Raw genomic sequence first — 21459 nt, 5'->3', positions numbered from 1 at the left:
GAGGGAGTACCTCATTCAGCCATTTTTGTGGGTCATGGGGCCTGAGCACTGTCCCTGAGCTCTTCAGCTCAAAGCTACTGCTCTACTCTTTTTTTTTTCTGCAAGTCCTGTGCTTGAACTCAGGGCCTGAACACTGTCCCTGGGATTTCTCAAGGCCAGAGCTTTACCACTTGAGCCTCAGCACCACTTCAGGCTTCTTTTTTCTATGTATGTGGTACCGAGGAATTGAACCCGGGTCTTCATGCATGCCAGGCAAGCAGTAGATCAAACTCCCTGCGCATCATTCAACCATTTTTATGTCAACAGTTTAAGAATATTTGCTTATACATGATCTTTTTTGTATCTGTGGCAGCTCTTTAAAGGACTCAATAAATGTAATCAAAGACCAAACAATCAAACCCATAAATAATTCTGCTGAGAAACCAGAGAGGCCTTGGCAACTGCGCATTCTCCCACGGCCTTCCCAGAGCTCACATACCACTTTGTCATTCTCTCTCTCTTTCTCTCTCTCTCTCTCTCCCCTCTCTCTTTGTTCTCCCTTCCTGCCTTTGTCTCTATTTCTAACACATTTTTATAAAAACTGCTTTGCAGCATTAATCACGGAATATTTTCGCTAGCTTTCAAAAACCCAACTGGAAATGTGGGCTTGCTGGTGGATCCCTTACCCTGCCTAAATCCTCAGTGAGAGAAAGGCCCAGACCTTGTTTGGTTCTCTGTGGGGAAGAGGAGAGTCTTGTGGGATGTCAGATTTCTGACCTCTATTCAGGCTGCTGTTCTAGAGAATCTTCTATAAAAGCTGTCATTAAAAAACAGCTTCTGCCTAGCTCTCTCATCCTGCTGTTACCCTTGGAAGGCTCATTCCTGTCTCTTCTAAATGAGCCTTCTCTTTTCTGACAATTCAGTAGGGTGTCTGATCTCCCCATTCCTTCATATTTTCAGTGTTTCATCCTCTTTAACCACTTTCATAAGTGTGCAAGTGAGAAACATTATCCAGAAAACCCAAAAGGGGGAAATTGGATGATGACATTTTGATGAACAATGTTTAGGAATATGGGCTCTACTGGAACGATCATTTTAAGTGGCATTTTTTTCTAACTAAAAAGGATTCGATTTAGATGTATTTCCAATATACTTTTAAGACTCTCTGCTGCCTTTCCTGATGAGAATCATGAAAATATTTGAGCATAAACAAAATGGTTGCATCACACCATGTGATTTATTGAGCATGATTTAGGCACAGAGGTAGGTTATACCATTGTATGCCATTGGTTAATTATCAGGAAAATCATTTGGTTGCCGGAGCCATGGATAGTGATTTAATGGAAGACAGAAGCCTAGTGTGGTAAGATGTTGCGTTAATTATGTGGAGGTTATTTACCTGAGCCTGGGGATCCCACAACACTCCATTTTCAGGCACAGCCCTAATCCACGCTATGTGACCATTTTCTTCTGTCTTCTATTTGGGTTGTACTATCCGACATCTTACCCGTTTGGTGAGCTGAGTGTCCATCATGAAGTTGTGGACATGCTTCTCTGCTTTGGTAAGTTCCAGCTTTCGGGCCACCACGGCTACCACGAGGGCAGTGCAACCCGCACCCTGTGGGAGGAAATCAGGACATCAACAAGAGGCAAGATGTACTATTCAACGTGCCCCGTGACCACTGTGGGCATTTTCTAGAAATGGTATAAGAACTTGAGCCATCTGGCTGGTCAACACAGGCCATAAGTCCTGTCAAAACCTGTTGGGGGTTGGGGCCGGGATGTAGTTAGCGGTAGCAGCTTGCCTAGCATGCATAAGGTTCTGGATTTCACCTCTACATCTCAGAGGGAAAAAAGAGAGAGGGAGAGAGAGGAAAAAAAACCTGTGTGGGGTCTTCCTCGAAGAAGGGGCCTGCAGTACCCCTTAGCTTGGGCTCTGTAATAGATCTTTGAGAGATGGAGTCTTCATAGAGCTAGCCAGTCCTTAATGCTGCGTGGGCTGAGACTTCGGGGGAATTAAATCAAAGGAAAATCACCAGGCCCTTGCCAGGCTGTGCAGTGTGCTGTGAGACAGAAGATCTGGAGGTCCCAAACCCATGACCAGCTCCAGCCCAGAGGGCCCAAGAGGAGAAAAGACCATGCATAAACGACAGCATGGACCCAATACCTGCTGACATTCAACTGTTTTCATGACTAGCTAAATTCTCCCCAAAACTGCCTCTGAGAGGGAGCACTGGGGGGGACCCACAGACCATGCCTGAGCCACAGCTGGGTCTCTCCACCCGAAGGTCTGAGCTGTGACTCAGCACAAGGGATCAGCTCATTCCTGCTTTCATAAGGAGTTGCCATCATGCAGAGAGTTTTTTTTAAGGCTACAATACTTATGCCTAAAAGCAGGATTTAAGTGATTCTATCAATGAGTCTTGGGCTTTTCTAGAATAATGTTCCTAGGCTGCTCAGGTAGATCCTTTACAAGAGAGCACAGCAGAGAGTGAGCAAAGAGGCAGAGTGGTACTGAGCCACAGAACAGAAGGGCTACCATCTCTCTCTGAATCCTTTAGATGCACTTCTGGGAAGTGAAGGAGGAAGGGGAGTGATGCATTCCAACCATCTCCAGTTGGGTTTGTAAATCCTTCTTCCCCTCCCTCCCTGCAATGTTCAGTTGGTCAGCAAGCACTGTGGCAAGAGAGATTCACTCTCTGGTTTTTCCATGGGTGGTAGAAGCCAGCCCCACCCTTGGCAAGAGGGGACCCTCTCCCAAGACCCCTGCCCTTTCCCTGCACCAGGACTTAGGGAGAGAAATGATGTGGTCTGATCAATGCCAAACAGTAGCTAAGTTTTAACTATAAAATACAGAGCCTACTACAGCAGTTGAAGTTCCTGAATTGAAGAAGAAATCCATCAATTACAGTTATGGCTCATTGGGTTAACAAAATGTGTGAGAAATGGGCAAGATTGTTTCTTAAAGGGACTTCTAATTAAAGCAGAGTTGGGAGGGGATGTGTGAGCAGACCAGTTCCCTGCTTTCTGCAGTCCCTTTCTCTCCACAGCAGACAAAGGTGAATGTGTGAGGTTTGGCTTCTGGTTCTCCATGAGAGTCCCCTGTAACACAATTGGTTGTTGTTTGGTACATTGAGGTAGCCACCCATTCCAAATACAGCAAAGTGCAAAGCATTGAGCTCTTCTTTTCTGACCTCGTTTTCCTCTTTTGTTTGGGGACGGCTGTGTTTTCTTGGCATCTGTGACTTGCAGGAGCCTCTGTATCCAATTTTCAGAGGATATAGACAGTGGGACAGCCTCGTCTGTGGCTGTAATCAATTTAGCAAGGCCTCCAAAAGCAAAAAATAGCATAAAAGGAATTGTCCTGGAGGGAGCATCCTGCCCCCAACCAGACCCAGTAGCTTCCCTGATTTTTTTTCTTTTCTTCTTTTTTTAATAATGGAGTACCAAAAGCATTTGGGGCTGAAAGTCCAAAAAGAGGGAACTATCAGAGTGTTAAAAATGGAACATTAGATGGAGAGGATTCTCCCTAGACTCTGTTCTCTTCCTCTCCCCAGGTCCAGATAAAACTCCATTTAAATCATCCCTGCAAGCTGTGGGGTGCAGCAGCTAAAGAGGGTGTCTCCTTGCTTACCATGCCACCTGGGAACTTCATAAAATTAATCAGTCACCCACCATCCCACGTTTCCAGGGTCTAAATGCAGTACCTGTGATTCTAGTCATGGTTCACAGCCCTGCTGGCAGAATGCAGAGGACCCCTAGCTAAAAGTGTGAGTATTTTAACTAAAGAATTATCTGTCTTATATGAGGAAAATACATGTTCACATGGAGGCAGGAAGGTAGAGCAGATCCCAATGTCCAATTCCTAAGTTAAAAATGTCAAGAGTCCCCTTAAGGATATTTCTGCTTTCCTAATCCCTAATTAAAATGTGAATAGGGAGAAAAGTGGATTCTTTCACATTTTATTTTCTTCTTAGATCACTCATTGCATATAATTAAGAAGGTCAGAGATAATAATGCCTAACCTGGTTATTCCCCTTAAAAGGTGACCTCTTCATGAATATGTAGTCAGACTAAGCTGTCTTCAAAAGCAGTGGCCACAGGGCCGGGAGTTTGGCCTAGTGGTAGAGTGCTTGCCTACCTGCATGAAGACCCAGGTTCGATCCCTTGGTACCACGTATATAGAAAAAGCCTAAGTGGTGCTGTGGCTCAAGTGGTAGAGCTCTAGCCTTGATAAAGCCCAAGGCAGTGCTCAGGGCCTGAGTTTAAGTCCCAAGACTGGAAAAAAAAAGTAGTGGCCACAGTGCTGAGACAGGATGCTGGTCCTCTACAACATGCATGGAGGGGGATGGTGTGAGGAGAGAAGGGAAGACGGAGATGAGGAGAGGAGAAAGAAAGGAAGATGAAGAGATGAGATGAGAAGCAAGAGGGGAGGTTTCAGGGATGGAGAACGAGGTGGGCATCAGGTTATACTCCATCAGAGAAAAGATGTAGATAAGGAATAAGAAAAATAAATAAATAAAGGGCGAGGCTAGGAGCGTAGCCTAGTGGTAGAGTGCTCACCTAGCATGCACGAAGCCCTGGGTTCGATTCCTCAGTACAACATACCCAGAAAAAGCTGGAAGTGTTGCTGAGGCTCAAGTGGCAAAGTATCCAAGGATACTTTGTGCCAAGGCCCTGAGTTCAAGCCCCAGGACTGGCAAAAATAAATAAATAAAATAAAGGGTGAGTTGTTGAGTATAAGGAAGGAGGGAAGGGAAAGAAAGGGAAGGAAAGGCAAGAGAAGGAGGAGAAAGAAGGAAAAAATGACAGAGAGAAGGAAGGAAGGAAGGAAGGAAGGAAGGAAGGAAGGAAGGAAGGAAGGAAGGAAGGAAGGAAGGAGGGAGGGAGGGAGAATAAGTATGGAGCCTGAGATCTGAGTCCAAAGTGAATGGTCAATTTGAGTTCCTCAGAGAAAATACAGGACCTACCAGGTTCAGCCCTCAGACTTACGCATCATTTATTTCCCTTGGGACGGTGGGTCTTTTCCCATTTACTTTGATGAGCATGTCTGCCAGGGCCATGCTGTTGCCTGATTGCTGGTGTGATATGACCTCCTTGAGGCTTGGCTTCAGGTCCTGGTTTATTGCAGTCTGTGGTGGCTCATGCTGTCCTAATGTGGAATCTCAGCCATGATCAGGGACGGTGGGGGTGGGGAGGTGGTGTGGCATGCGAGGAAAGGATGGAGTGGACAGGACAGAGGACAGGTCAGCAGCTGCTGATGTGACTTCTCTGGGGTCAGATTGAGGAACAAATCCATGACTCAGCCTTTTGCCTTTAGATATGCCAAGTCTTCAATCATAGTTGACAGCAACTGGATTCCCAGCGTCTGCTCTGCCCAGCTGCCTGTTCCCTGGGAGTGGGGGTGGGGGTGGGGAGGGAGGGAGGGAGGCATAAGGTTTACCTTCAATGAGGTCAAACCTTCCAAGGTTCATGGGTGGACACGGGGGTGCAGGAAAAAAATGAAAGGGTATCTGAGAGCGAGTGAACATGCCTAAGTCATCAACTGACTTGGACCCAAATCTGGACCCTGACTCCTCCACACCAGGCCTCCTACTTTTTGTTTCCAAGAATCGGGTTCCAGCTGGGAAATCTTAAGGAGCTGGAAAAACAAGCATCCCAGGGGGGAAAAGATGAGGTGTTCTTAACTAAAGAAGCATAACATGAAATAAAACATAAATGAAAGTGACAAATGGAGGGGGAAAGCCTGGAGGGTGTACAGTTGGATTCTGTTGTTGCGACAGATTCTACATAACCACTAAAATAACATCAACTGGTTTGAAACCAAGGTGTTTTGGGGCGAGGCACATCTAAAACCGACGTGAAGCAGATGTCTTGCAGACCCCTCTTGGTGCACCTCCTAAAATGACTCAGTCTAGGTTACCTTTTACTTCATATTCAGTTTCCTGCTGTAACTCTGCAAGGATCTCTCATGAGGCCATTAGGGAAAAAAAAGCACAGGGTCCCAGCAGACCCCCTGAGAGCTTTGCCCAGTTGTCCATGACTCATCTGAAGGGGCCTGGAGGGCATCCAGCTTTGAAAAGTGGTGATGCCAAAACAAGGACACCACCCAACAGATTCGGGATCCTAAGGGTGTTCTAGATGCCTGCAGAGTTTTATCATTTCCAATTCTGGTACTAAAGACTGACAGCTATCCCTTTCCTGCCTGTAACTCATCCTGAACATTCCTCAAGGAAGGAGGCTAGACCTGGGTGAACAAACATTAGGGAGTGAACTCTCTCAAATAATCCAGGTCTGTGCCAGCAATACCGAGTTGGCCAGACAATTATATACCCAGCCTAATGGTTGATAATTACATTGTTACACAGATTGCCAAGAGAAAACAATGATTAAGACCATTTACAGCGGACACGTGCAAACCCTTCCTTTCCCTTCTCCTGCAGGCCTTGCCTTGGCCTGGGTAGTGTCCATGGTAACCAGGTAGGAAGCCCTACCTTTGGTCAAGGTGCTTGTAATGCTCATCTGGAGATACACATTGTGTTTTGGGGAAGGGGGAGATCCTCAGCAATGGGAACTCAGCTAGAAAGTCACGTTGGATATGGGCAAGGGGAACACTAAGTGAGCGGGACTTTAATTTGGGTAAACACACTGCAGATGAATAGAGGAAAACCCTCCCTGTGCCAGTGTGCTCAAAGGTATACATTCGTGCAGCAGGAGCTTTGTACAAAAGGAGCCAGCCAAGGAAAGCAAGCACTGTGCTATATTTTTAATGTGGGAAGCGGCTATCGCTTCCCTCACCTGCTTGTTCTTTCTCCTTTGATCCCACCTCAATCCACAAGGAGCAAACACTGTGTTTCAAGGAGCCCTGGGGATTTGGACAGTGATGGAAGGGGCTGGCAAACAGAGCTGCTCACCAATGCCCACACCCTGGTTGGCGGGGGAGGGGGGCTGGGGGTTCTACTGCACTTGGTCAGAGTAGAAGCCAGGAGATGCAGAGTCAGAAGTAGGAAAATGGTGAGCACGGGCAGCTTCTTGGATGGGGTACAGACTCCATGCTGAGAGGGAGAATGGCTGGTATTTAAAAATAACAGAGGCTCCCAGCAGGGCCCGTCCATCTATTGGCAGCCTGGCTCTGAGCAGCTCTGCCCAAGAGCTGGTTCAGAGGCACAAAGCCCACACCCCAGGAGTGGCTCACAAGGAAAGCTTTGGCCTTCAGGTGGCATTTCATTCCTTTCTGGTAAGAAGACTATTTCTCTGGTTTCCTGGTGACAGTTGGAGCTGTGCCAGACAGACTCCTACTAAACGATGGGAGGTGTTTGTTCCAGAGCCTTACACTTACCCATGGTTTATCCCAGCTCCTGTGCTAAGCCTCTTGTCATTAACGGCTGTTTCAGGGCCACCTGCTAATGTGGGGACCACCCTGGATTTGAGTCAGGAAAGAGGAAAGAGCCATGTTCACACAGCCCACTGTCCTAAGGCCTTCTCTCCTTCCTGTGGCCCAAGTCTGGCTTCTCTGTCCACTGAGGTCAACCTGAGAGGCCACCAAGGCTAAGTAGGATGGAGAGTTCTAGCCCAGGTTGGTGTTTAACTGGGGCCTCCTCTTCTCCTGTAGACAGGAGTCATTGCCCAGAGTCAAAGAAAGGAGGCTCTGTCATGGCTGACAGGAGGACCAATGAGAGGGAGCTGTGAAGGAAGGGCAATCACAGCTGTAGGATGGAGCACAGAGAGGGGCTTCCCAGATGGGGGGGATTTGGGGTTCACATCTAGAGTCCTAGACCCAAGTCCCAAAATATCCTGTCCATGCCATGAACTCACCCCTGCTGCCAGCCCCTAGACTTGGACTTCTTCGTACAGCCTTCACTCCTCTTTTGAAAAGAGGGTCTCCAGGGCTCTGATGCTGTGACACTGAGGAGCAGTGTGGTCTGCTGGCCCTCAGGATGCAGCAAAACCACTAACTCACAGGTGGGAGTGGCTGAAGCTGGGGACCCATAGCCAACCCTGACCTCAGGTGGACTCTCATTGCTTACCAAGTGCTTTCGTGTCCATGACTTCCTGTGGGCTAAACCACAAGCCAGCAAGGACAGCTCCACCTTGTACTGGAGGAGGCAGTCCTCAACAGATGAGTGCCTGGCTCAGGGGTCACAGTGAGGGGGACCTGAGTGGAAATTCAGGTGATGCTTCTGACACCCTCCCACATGCTCCTCCTGTACTGTGCTTTTGTGATCCAGAGCTGGTGCGGGGTCCTGAGCTAGCTGAGCTACAGGCATTGGAAGGATGCACATCCCTGCTGGGTACCTGGGGATGGCATCGGCTTTGTCAGGTGCCAGTGACGGGAAGGACTTGGCACTCGAAGCCCAGGACCTCACTTAGAGAGGTGTGGAAGCCACAGCCTGGGAGAGTCAAGAGCGGGCCCAGGGCTGTATGGCCAGACCAGGATCTAAGCCACTAGTCCCTTTAGGGTGGTCATTGTTCTTCCTCTGGTCACCACCTCTGTGAATTCCAGGTGCTGACATATGTGGGGCCCAGGGAACAGGAAGGGAACAAGTAGACCATCCGTCCTGATGCTTAGGAGAGGCCTCCCCTGGCCCGTTTGGGAGTGGGCTAGTGAGTAGATCACAAACGGTTAGAAACCAGGGCCTTCTTCCTCCCTTAGCAAACTATGCTGCAAAGTGAGAAACCATTGCACATTTTACAACTGCCGCTACATGCAGCGGGATATGCATGCACGCCTCGTAACTAGGGGCTGTACCTGCAGCCCAGCTAGGAAGGCCTAGTATGTTCAGCAAAGGGCTGTGTTCTTTGGAAGAACTTGGGGGTAACAGGGTCATGGGCAGAGGCGGGTACTCACCATGATGCCAGTGAGAAGACAGACACCTTTCCCACAGTATGTATGGGGCACCATATCCCCATAACCAATGGAAAGGAATGTGATGGAGATGAGCCACATGGCACCCAGAAAGTTACTAGTTACGTCCTGCTGGTCATGGTACCTGCCAAGGGGAAGACAGGAGTTAGTTGATTCAGCTGCCGGGGCCGGGGGTAGTGGCTGTGGACAAACCTGGATGGGGAGGGGAAAAGAAATGGGATATGTTACTGAGGAGAGGACAGTCACGATGGTGGCACACATCAATCTCTTTAAAGATACCACTAAAGATGCCACAGTCATGCCCATCCAGATCCCACCTGCAGCTCTCCAGCCTCCAGGCTCCCACCACGAGTTGGGCCCCAGAGACAAAATGGTCTTCTCATGATTCACATCACACGGTAGACACCCTTTATTGTTGCTAGGATAGCTTTGGATGAAATCATGCAGTAATAAAATTTAAATTTATTTTCCTTCCAAGCCGACAGTCTAAATGTATGTGGATATGATTAATCTAAAAACCACAAACCCTTGAACAGGGAAAATGTAAAAAAAAATTTTTTTAATCCCAAAACAGCTAGTGATTTCTAAGAATGTTGATAGATGCCAAGGCGGGTACCTGCCTCGGAGATGTGGGGCTGTTTTGGAGCCATTTCTCCAAGCATTGGGGTTCTGGGGGTATCCACACAGGCATAGCATCCCCTCCTGAACCAGACAGGTGCTTGTAGCTGCTCTTCTGTGACCTGGGATCATCAACCCTACTTTCTCTGCCAGGAGCCCCTTTCTTCTTCATCTCCTGCCCTGGGGCTTTCCATTCAGGAGGATGGTTCTTAGAAGAAGCAGACACTTTCAGAAAGCTAAGGAAGTGGGTGGATGGGGCACCTCGGGGAAAGGAGAGGGTAATGACCTTGATCCAGATACACCAGGGTTAGTTAGAGTTAGCTTACTATGAGAGCCTCTTTCCACAAACTCATGTGTTGTGCAGAGGATGGTGGAGAGAAGTGGCACCTTTAAGAAGTGATGAGGCCATGAGAGGCTCCTTCTTCAAGAATGAGATGTGAGCCCTTTTCAAAGTGGGATCACGTAGCAGCCTGTTTTGCCTGCCCTTCTGCCTTTCACCCTGTGAGGATGCAGGCTCCTGTCCTCTGGAGGACACCGTCTTGGAAGCAGACAACAACTCTCACTACATACCAAACCTGCTGGCAGGTTAGGTGTTGGACTTCCATCCTCTTGAACTGTAAGAAACAAATTTTTCTTCTTTATAAGCTAACAGATTGTTGTGTTCTGTAATGGCCGCACAAGCAGACTGAGACAGTGCCACAAAGGAGCCAGACTTGGTTCCCTCCCACCCAGTTCCTGGAACTTGGTCCTTGTCTAGTGTCTGGGTGCCCAGCTGAGAGCACAGCCAAATCAAAGTCCAGAGTTCAACAGGAAGGGCAGCAGAAGTGCTGGATTGCACCCTAGGCTAGTGAAAGAGGGCCCTCTTCCAAAATGTCCTCTCACTGGATGAGCTTGAGCTACACACTGGACTGCATTCAATCCCATGGACACACCACTCCTTGATAAAGTCTCCCAGTCACTTGGTTGGGGGGTTGAGCCAGGGCTCTTAGAAAGCACTGGCCACCATCAAAAGTGTTCATTGTGCTCTCAATGTCTGGGGCCCCACGAGTCTACAGGAGGAAGGCATGCAAGTTCAGGTCCATCTGAGCATGGGCCTGGAGGCAGACATGTTTTTAGTTAGAAGTAGAGGTCAAAGCAGGCTGGGTGTGGTGGGTCATACCTATAATTCTAGATACTTGGGAGGTAGGACTGTGGTTTGAGATCAGCCCAGGCAAAAGGTTAGCAAGACCTTGTGTTGAAGAATAATCAGTACATTGGAATATACTCTAAGTATATTCCAAAGCTAAAGCCAGCGCCAGGCAAAAGCGTGAGATACAGACTGAAAGAATAACTAGAGCAAAAAGGACTAGGGGCATGGCTCAAGGGATTCAAACAGTGGAGTACCTACCTAGCAAGCAGAAGGCTCTAAGTCCAAATCCCAATACTGTCAAAAAATACAATGAAAAAATACGAGGAGGAATAACAAGATCAAAAGGGATATCTACATTGTCACAGATTTCTGCGTGGCTGGCACTTTGAACACACATTTTACAGGTAACCAAGTACAGGCACAAAGACATGGAGTGATTTTCCCTGGGACACACACACATTCTTTTCCCTGCTCCATTCAGTGTGAGAGAGGCACAGTGACTGGCATGTGTCTAGAATGACCAAGCCCCTTACAACATCAGCAGGCAGAGCATGTTCAGATGCTATAGAACCTGCAATTCTAGGATCAGACATTTGTATTTGGTCTTGGAGGGCTTGAAAGTGGTTTAGCTTCCTGGGCAGAAGGATGACATGACACAGCTTGCTGGGAAGAATGGTCTGTGCTGAGCAGATGAAATGCAAAGGCAGGGAAAAGATGGAGCACAGGTCAGGGAGGCAGGAGAGAAGCAGGTACACAAAGCCAGGAGGAAGGCAGAGGCCTAGCACCACCTGTGACCAACCCTGCATTAGCTCTGGGCTGTCCAGCCCCAACTTGAATCTTCAACAAGCAGTGATGGGGTGGCATTCGTATTTCCATCTCTGTCAGCACAGGACTAGAGTGCCTGGCTCTTTTGGGGACAGTTGAAGAGCAACATTCCCTCTCCAAAGAAGAGCCAAGAAGATGGCATTGCTTTGCCATCTCTCCCTGCTTCACTTGGACTCTGGCCTTCTGCTGTCACTCAGGGTCCTGGGTGGCTTTCATTTCCCCTTCCCCATGGACCTCAGCTCCCCAGAGATGGCCCATCTCTGCTTCTCTGGCTATCCCTGACAAGCAGAGGCCAGGATTACCCTACTTTGACTCCCCACCTGCTCCTGCATCAGTGTGCCAGCCCTATCTCAGGTCTGACATGCACTTGGGCAGGCAGCTGCCCACTTTCCCGCTGGCCTGCCCCGCCAGGCCCTCAGGCCTACATGCTAGGAGGAATGGTTGAGCTCTCCAGCTCTGTGCTGTGAAATCAGGCAAGACTCAATGTTGAGGGTAGGTGGGGGACACACAGAAGGGAGAAGACTTAGAAGACAGCCCACACCACGAGCCAGCAGCATGTAAACAAATGTTGCAGAGTCACAGCCAGGGCCAGCCACCATTTGATGGAAAGAGCATTTCCTGGGAGAATGAGTTTGGGCCAGGTCTGAGGCCTCGGTTTAGTAGTGAGGAGTGAGTCGTTGAGCTTCAGTGGCTTTCCTGGGTTCCAGTCCTAGCTCTACCATAAGTAGCTCCACGGCTCTGAATAAGAGACTGAACCTCTCTGTGACTCGGTTTCCCTGACTGCTGTTGGGATGATTAAGTAAAATAACTATGAGCAATTTTAGGCCAATGTAAGAGCTTAGCCTGGGCCAAGTGCTCACCACAGTTCAGCAATGGCTGCTGGCACTGGAGGGAGCAGGTGTTATCAGTGTAAGAAACAAGACAGAAAAAGGCAGGGGTGTAGACCCACAAGTGTCGTGGAGAAGGTCCCCACGGGGAGTGGCAAGGCATTTGTGGGGCTGTCTTGAAGTTTAGGCTGGAGCACTATTTAACACAGGGGCAAAAGAAATCTATGGTAAGGGCATTGGCAAAGAATGGGCTGAAGACATCAGGTAACTGAGAATGACTCTTCTAGCAGCTACATGCAAGACTGATTAGAGAGGTCAGGGCTCAGACAGGACACCTGCTGGAAGGTTTGCAGGCGCCCATCATGCAGCGGCCGACAGCCAAAGCAGGAGGCCAGGATTTAATATGTGGCCTGTACAATAACAAGTCTGTCATTGGTTCATTATTCATAGGTCTTTGCAGTGTTTTCTTTGGAAATCCTGCAGCGTTAGCCAATGTCCTCTGGTGGCTGGGCTGCCCTCAGGTTCATGCCCATCCTATTCATGTGCAAGAGGACTCCACGAACAGAGATCAGAGATCAGAGTGAATAAATACGTAGCAATCACTAGTTTGTGTGTATCTGTGGCTATAATAGGGCTTGGATTTGGGATCTGGGCCCTGTCTCTTAGCTTTGTCACTCTAGTGCTCTGGAACATGAATTACAGCTCCAGTTCTGCCTCTTCTTTTTTTTTTTTGCTGGTTAAATTGCAGATAAGAGTCCCACAGACTTTTTCCTGCCCAGGTCGGCTTTGAATCAAGATTCTTATATCTCATCGTCCCGAGGAGCTAGGATTAGGTGTGAGTCACTGGAGCTCGGCAATGTCTCTTTTTCGAGGCTGATATTTGGCTTTTTTGGCCTACTGCTTTCTTTCTCTTCTCTCTCTCTCTTTTTTTTTTTTTTGGTAAGTTTCTTTTTCTGTTCACATGGGTTTCTTTTTTCTTAGGACTCATGGGTGTTGTGTGTGCTGAGAATTGTCATACATCACTGATTGTCCAGCTTCAGTGATCTCTCCTCAGGTAGGGGCTACAGCAGAGGCAGAGGGAAATTGGACATGCCTCCAGCTCTCTTGTGGCATGGAGCACTGTCATGGAGATAAGACATGCATGCGACTCACCAAGCAGGAAGTGATGAGCGATAAAGCCGCACTGGTGATTCAGGACTGTGGGAGTAGAGAGGAGGGAGAAAACGTTTCTGAACCTATTCACAATTTTAGGATGTCACAAATTCACGTACTAATCCCATGCTATTTTTTTGTAATAGAGCATTGGGGGAGGAGGAGAAAACAGGCCCATGTTTTTAGGGCTGAGGTAGGAAAGTTGTAGTTTTTCTTTCAGTTCAAGAGCAAACGTTATAGTTATTAATTGATCTTCAGAGGATGGACCATAATTTTCTTTTTTAAAACTAAAAAATAAACTAGAGATAGGAAAGGATATATGACTTGGTAAAAATGGTGGATGAAATACTCATGATTACTTTATTTATGTATTTGTTTATTTATTGGTGCCCGTCCTGGGGCTTGAACTCGGGGCATGGGTGCTGTCCATGAAGTTTTTGTTTGTTTGTCGTTTGTCCATCCTAGGACTTGAACTCTGGGCCTAGGTGCTGTCCCTGAGCTCTTCAGCTCAAGGCTACTGCCCTATGCTTTGAGCCACAGTGCCACTTCTGATTTTCTGGTGGTTAATTGGAGATAAGAGTCTCACGGACTTTAGTGCTCAGGCTGGCTTTGAGCCTCGATCCTCAGATCTCAGCCTGCTGAGTAGCTAGGATTATAGACATGAACCACTGTGTCTGGCTCCATGAGCTTTTTTGCTCAAGGCTAATGCTCTACCACTTGAGCCACAGCTCTACATCTGACTGTTTAGAGGTTAACTGGAGATAAGAGTCTCATGGACTTTCCTGCCTGGGTTAGTTTTGAACTGTGATCATCAGATTTCAGTGTCCTAAGTAGCCAGGATTACAGGCTTGAACACCAGCACCTGACTTCATGCTTACTTTTGCTTCCTTAAAATTTCTACTTTCAAGCTGGGTGCCAGTGGCTCATGTTTATAATCCTAGCAACTAAGGAGGCTGAGATCTGAGGACTGCAGTTCAAAGCCAGCCTAGGCAGAAAAGGCCCTGTGAGACACCTCTTCAATTAACCTTTCAAAACCAGAACTAGATCTATGGCTCAAAGTGGTAGAGCACTAGCCTTGAGCAAAAGGAGCTCAGAGACAGCACCCAGACCCTGAGTTCAAGCTCTACAACTGACCAAAAAAAAAAAAAAAGAAAGAAAGAAACAAATCTTACTTTGAAAAATAACCAAGCAAGCCAGGCACAGTGACTCACTCTTGTAATCCTAGCTACTCAGGAGGCTGAGATCTGAGGATCGTGGTTCAAAGCCAGCCTGGGCACTAAAGTCTGTAAAACTCTTATCTCCGATTAACCACCAGAAAATTGGAAGTGGCACTGTGGCTCAAGGGGTAGGGCAGTAGCCTTGAGCTCAGGGACAGCACCCAGGCCTAGAGTTCAAGTCCGACAACTAACAAACAAAACAAAACAAAAACCAGCAGCCAAATATTCAAGGAAAATCTAACATTAGTGACACAGACCAAATCAATCAAAACACACAAAAAAGGAGTAACGATCAACTATAGGCTATCCACTTGGAAGAACTTAGGAGGATATCCTATAATTAATGTTGTAAGAAAGGAAAAATAAGATGTTAGACCCATGAAACAGGAATGGAATTCTATACAAAGAAAAGTCTCCTTAGTAGTGCTGGAAGGTAAGTCAAGAACATTTCCCAAAAGGCAGAAGAGGAGAGAATAAAAATGGAAAGTATGAGAAAATGAGTAAATCAGTCTACTAATTCCAATAATAGTATTTTTAGGAAGAAAGTACTGGAAATTGAGCTCATGCTTGTAAGCTTAGCTACTCAGGAAGTTAAGATCTGGAGGGTCGAGTTTTGAGGACAGCCCAAGCAGAAAAGTTCATGAGACTCTAACTCAAAATAGCCATAATAAAATTTGGGCTGCCCTCTAACCCTAGATACTCAGGAGCCTGAAATCCAAGGATTATGGTTCGAATCCACTCTGGGCAGTAAAATCCACATGACTGTTATCTCCAATTAACCATCAAAGAGTGGAATGTAGAGTGGAGTGTAGAGTGGAATACCTCAAGTGGTAGAGTGTTAGCCTTAAGGGAAGAAGCTCAGGGAGAGCACTAATCCCCTGAGTTCAGATCCCAGGATCTGCCCCCAAATAAAACAACTGGAGGAAAAGCAGAGGGGAGGAAGAAGAAGAGGTAAATAAGAAACCAGTCAAACAATTCCCAAGAACTGAAAGGCTTTGGTTTCTAAAACAAACACCCACAATCCACAGAGCACAGCGGATGAAGATAGGAGAAATCAAAGTACTTTATTGTGGGCTGGGAGTTTGGCCTAGTGGTAAGAGTGCCTGTCTAGCATGCACAAAGACCCCAGTTCAATTCCTCGGTACCATATACATAGAAAAAGCCAGATGTGGTGCAATGGCTCAGGGTAGAATACTAGCCTTGAGGAAAGCCCAAGGACAGTGCTCAGACCCTGAGCTCAAGCCCAGGACTGGCAAAAAAAAAAAAAAAAAAAAGTACATTATTGTGGAAGTTCCCAACACCAGAGACAAAGAAGAGCCTTCAGGGCTTCCAGAGGGAGAGAGAAGGAAAAGGGGAAGGGGACAGTGGCAGGAATGGGGGAACAAGGTCAACTATAAAAGTCAGAAATTAGAATGACTTCAGACTTTTTCACTGCAACACTGGGAGCTAGAAAACCATGGAATAAGGCATTCAAAATTCTTCAGGAAATCATTTCCAAATCAGAATGCCAAATGATAAGAGACCAGAATCCAGAACCAGCCTGATTAATTAAGTCTGAGGGTGGAATGAAGACATGTTTAGGGGCACGAGGCCCTTGAAGTTTTGTTTGCTTCTTGAGTAACCTCCCTCAAGAAGCCACCTTGGGTAGCGCTCCCCAAGGCCAACGGGTAAAACCAGAGAGGATGACAAGGGAAGGAGACCATCCAGCTGCATGGAGGAGGCTAGGGCGCTGGTACAGGAAGTCCTCGGGGGACAGCTGTGAAGCAGGCGTGGAGAACAGCCAGTCCAGACTGGAGCAGGTGGGAAGGCTCTGGGGGATAGACGATGTGACGTACCTGAACTTTCTGAGAAGACATTTAGACAGCTGCCAGAATTTGGGATTGGATTAGTGATAAATACATAGAAAGCTAAGCAAATGAACAAACATGTTAATTAACTACAGAAAAAAAATAGCAAGTTCTACAGGAAAGGAGAAGTTATCATATTTTACTACAAGGCTCAACTATGAATAGAGTCAGATTAGTGTTGACTGAGTAATGTAAACACTGATTACTAATTTAGCCACAATTAGGATGCAATTATAAAAGTATGGGGGACAGGAAGAGTGGAGGAGAGGGGAGGGGCAGAGAGGGAGCCAACGTTCTCACAGTTCTCACATTCCACATGTGAACAAACAACGTGTAACGTTTAGTTAAGTTACAAAGCATGAAGAGAAAACAAGCATCCAGGAAGGTTCCATCTAATTCCATATGTCACATCTGCCTGTGTGCTCTCACCATTCCTGTCCCCCTACCTACCCCAGACCAGTGTTATTCTGAATTTCATGCTTGATCACATCCTTTTCCTCTGAAAGCTTCCACAGAGGTAGGATTACCTAAACTGCCTGAAGTCTCACAGCTTGCCTGTTTCTTTTGTTTTATTTGGATAAGACAGTCTCACCATGTAGCCCAGAACTAGGGATTCTCCTGTCTCTGCCTCCTTAGTGCTGGGATTTCAGAGTGAAAACAAACAAAAAAAGCGGCACCATACCACGTAGGCAGCCACTAAAATGAGCCCTAATATTTCCTCCTCCTGAAGTAGTCACATATTTTTGTGATCCTTTCCTTGTCTGTTGTGGGACTTGAACTCTAGGCCTGGACACTGTACCTGACCTCTGTGTTCCTTTCCTTTGGAGCCTGGGCTCAACCTTGTAAATTTTTCTGATGAATCAAATGTGGTAGAAGTGATCGACTTCTGCTTCAAAAGTTAGGTTAGATCGTGTTTTTGGCCTCTCATTTGCTCTCTTTTGGATTGCTCTTCCTGAGACGCTACAGCCTTGCTCTCAAAGCAAGCAAAAGAAGAGTGCACAGAACAAGGGACCCCAGCCTGTCAACAACCATCAGTGCCCTTGGGAGCAGAAACTCTAAGCCAAGTCAGGATATCCAAGAGAGGAGAAAGCAAGCCCTGGCATACAGTCCCCATCATCTCACGAGAGACACTTAGGCAGAGGTACGCATTGAAACCATCCTGAATTTTTGACCCGCAGCAACTGCGAGATATTAAATATCTGTTGTTTTAAGCTGCTAAGTTCTGGGGGGACTTTATTATACTGAGCTCTTTAGGTATATACCTAAGAATGGGTTTAATGCTTTGTAGGTCATGAGCATATGGGACTCTGTTAAAAAATGCCAGGCTATCATCCAAGAGGTCAGTGACAGGATTCTTCCAGAGGGGGTTAATATCAACTAAAGTGTTGCCCCCAAATCTCCATCTTCATTCCCTATCATCTTACTTTAATTCTTGCCAGTCTAGTGGGCGAACTGGCAACTCACCATGCTTATCACCTGTGGAGTATCATTCATCACTTTTGTCCATTTTTCATTTGCTTTGTTTCTGTTTGTCTCTTATTGTTCCAGTTCTGGAACCAATATGATCTGGACAAGTGGGCTTATCTTTTTATTATCTTTATAGTATTTCTGATAAACAAGTTCTGATTAATACAAATTTCACTGGACTTGAATTTGTCGTTTCTTTCATTTCTAATTTGTAACTTGAATGATTTTTTTTTAAAGAAATCCTTCCCTGCTTAAAACATTATGAGACTTTCTTTAAAATGTTTTAGTGTTAACTTTTAGCAGGACATGATAATGCATGTCTGTAATCCCAGTACTTGGGAGGAAACTGAGGCAGGAAGATCATGAGCTAGAGTCTCTGCTACATAGTAAGACCCTGACTCGAGGAAGCAAAAAAAATGTTCTTTTTCATTTAAGTTTTTAATGAAACATGCTGCCCTTCAAGTATGATACGTTTTATGAAGCTGAAAAATCTTTGTCTTGTGTATGGCATGAGGTAGGGGTGCAGCTCAGTTGTTCACATGGATAACCAGTGTTCTCAGCTCCATGTAATATGTTATCCTTCTGACTTCCACCTGCCTCCCCAAACCCACCGGCTTTCAGTTCTGCCTCTGTCTTCTATTCTATATGGAATTTGTACTGTTTCTCAGTTCCTCGTTCTATTCAATTGGCCTGCTAACCCTAAAGTTACGTAACAGTCCTCTTTGTAGTCTTTCTGGGTAGCTTCTCAGGATTCAACATGTAATAAATGTTCACTAAATGTCTGTGAACTGAATGTGGCCTGCTGACTGCTGTTCTGTCCTTTTGTGAAAATGAGGCTTGTTTTAATAACTTGGAGAAGCTTGATAAAATGACCTCAGCTGTTCTCCTCAGCAGATAAACTCTGGTCAAAGTGACTGCCAAATTCTTTGGGCTTGGAGCTGGTTCTCAGTTATTAATAAGAACTCAGCTTCTTGATACTAGTTGAAACCTGTTATAGGAGTATGGTGGCAACAACTAAAGCCCAAGTGAAGTGACTGTATTTCTGCCTTCTTTTCCAAAGACATCAAGTGGTCTTTCTTTCTTTCTTTCTTTCTTTCTTTCTTTCTTTCTTTCTTTCTTTCTTTCTTTCTTTTTTTCCTTTCTTTCTTTCTTTCTTCTCTCCTCCTCCTCCCTTTTCTTCTTCTTCTTCTTATTTTTTTTGCCAGTCCTGGGCTTGGGTTCAGGGCCTGAGCACTGTCCTTGGAGTTTCTCAAGGCTTAGCACTCTACCACTTGAGTCTCAGCACCACTTCCAGCTTTTTTTCTATGTACATGGTACCGAGGAATCGAACCTGGGTCTTCGTGCATGCTAGATGAGCACTCTACCACTAGGCCAAACTCCTGGCCTCCTCCTCCTCCTCCTCCTCCTCCTCCTCCTCCTCCTCCTCCTCTTCTTCTTCTTCTTCTTCTTCTTCTTCTTCTTCTTCTTCTTCTTCTTCTTCTTCTTCTTCTCCTTCTTCTTCTTCTCCTTCTCCTTCTTCTGCTCCTCCTCCTCCTCCTCCTCCTCCTCTTCTTCTTCTTCTTCTTCTTCTTCTTCTTCTTCTTCTTCTTCTTCTTCTTCTTCTTCTTCTCCTCCTCTTCCTCCTCCTCCTCCTCCTCCTCTTCTTCTTCTTCTTCTTCTTCTCCTCCTCCCCCTCCCCCTCCCCCTCCCCCCTCCCCCTCCCCCTCCCCCTCCTCCTCCTCCTTCCTTCTTCTTCTTCTTCTTCTTCTTCTTCTTCTTCTTCTTCTTCTTCTTCTTCTTCTTCTTCTTCTTCACACAAGAGCTATGATGGCACCAGCCATTTGTCTAGGGGCTTGTTTGTTTGTTGAAACCATGTAGGAATTTAGTGAGAGTGAGTTCTTCTACAGAACCCCATACAAATGATGCTTGGTCCCTAGCATAGGGCCTATCAAACTGTTGGTGTCAAGGTGGAGGCCAGGCTCCAAGGTCAAATTATTTGAACTGACATTTTCTCCTTGATATCTGTATACATGACTTTATTTTCAGTCTCCCCATCTGTAAAAAGAATGTGTCCTATGCCAACACCTACAGAGTTCCCATGAGCCAATATTTCTAAGACAATTACAGCAACCCCTGACACGTAGTTGAACTGAAGAAATGTTGGCTGTTGCTGTATGTTGGCCATCTTGAGTGTACATAGTGTTGGCTCTGCTCAGCACAGCTAAAGGAACTCAGGACCTGGAGTCCAAAGGCCATTGTCATATCCTTGGTTGGTAACCTTGAGCAAATCCTGACCTTTGGGTTCTGGGAAGCAAATGTGATCATGCGTGCCCCGCCCATCTCACCGGCTGTGGGGAGGCACAGATTCCAAGGAGCTGTCAGCCATCAGTGTGTGACACAGATAGAGGCATGGGACTGCCTCTCCAAGAGCCTCCTACTTGGGGCTCTGTCCTAGTGACAAGGGTAGCTGCATAGGACACGGAGGAGGGCAGGCAAACACGATTGTGCAGGAAAACCCAACTCCTCCCTGGTTCTCCCTTCCATCTTCCTTGTCCTCTGGCAGGAGCACAGCTCCTCCCTATTTCCATCAGATTCCATCAGCTCTACCTTCTAAAGATACCTACAATCTGGTCCTCTTGTCTGCTCCATCCCAGTCTAGCCCCTGTCTTCTCATCTGGACCAGTGAGCTGTTATCTAACTGATCACTATGCACTTGTCTGGGAGCCCCTCTCCCGGCCCAGTGTATCATCACTGAGCAGCCAGAATGGGCCTTTCCAAGAATAGGAAGAGCATTCGTGCATCCCTCAGAATAAAACCCAAGACACAAAAGCCACAGTCCTTCCAGAGCCTAAAGACCATCACTCCAGACCTCCTGGGGGCTCTCTGAGCCCTCCTTCCTGTGTGCTTCCTCTTCCTCCATCTAGAATCTATTCCCCTTTCCTACCTGGGACTCCTATCTTCCCGGGAAGCCCCTTCCCTGGACCTCAAATGACAGCTTCTCAGTAAGGTTTCTGACCATTGAGTCCCAAGCTATGCCACCCATTAAGCCCCAGCTCCCCTATCAGCATCACTGCTCTCTTCAGCACATATCAGCTCCCAATGTAATATAGATTCAGCTTATTGTGCTTATTAGCTATTAACTCCTGTTACAATATAAGCAGCAGAAAGCAAAGAACTTATTTTTCTTCTTTGCTTGAACTCAGTGCCTGAGTGCTATCTGGGCCTGTGCTGTTTGGCTCAAAGCTATTTCTCTACTATTTGAGCCACAACTCCGCTCCCAGATTTTTGGTGGTCAATTGGAGATAACTCATGGTCTTTCCTTCCAAGGCTGGCTTTGAACCTTTCAAATCTCAGCCTCCTAAGTAGCTGGGATTATAGGCATGAGTCCCCGGTGCCTGACAACTTCTTTGATTTTTATTCACTGTGATGTTACTATTGCTCACTAAGCATTTGTCAACTGAAGGGAGAAAGAATGCAGGAGGGACCCCTTTGAGTCTGCATCAAGCAGGAAGACATGGTCAGCAAGACAAGAGCTGTTACCTTGACTTCACAA

The 21459-nt window shown here is 46.7% G+C and overlaps 1 protein-coding gene across 1 annotated transcript in view; it reads right to left on the bottom strand.

The window, feature by feature from the left end:
- Kcnn3 (potassium calcium-activated channel subfamily N member 3) overlaps window positions 1-21459 on the bottom strand; it is a 158742-nt gene that overhangs the window by 20368 nt on the left and 116915 nt on the right. Inside the window, exons 4-5 of the mRNA XM_090340881.1 lie at window positions 8828-8969; window positions 1487-1597 (exon numbers count right to left, since the gene is read on the bottom strand). Of these exons, the coding sequence (XP_090197007.1) occupies window positions 1487-1597; window positions 8828-8969 (253 nt within the window). The remainder of the gene's footprint in view (window positions 1-1486; window positions 1598-8827; window positions 8970-21459) is intronic.

This window comes from Megascapheus bottae, chromosome 10 (assembly GCF_031878675.1).
Source record: "Megascapheus bottae isolate mThoBot1 chromosome 10, mThoBot2.hap1, whole genome shotgun sequence".
In the NCBI taxonomy this organism is placed as follows: Eukaryota; Metazoa; Chordata; class Mammalia; order Rodentia; family Geomyidae; genus Megascapheus; species Megascapheus bottae.
The sequence above is the reverse complement of the archived record's forward strand: the minus strand, read 5'-3'. Positions and strand labels throughout refer to the sequence as shown.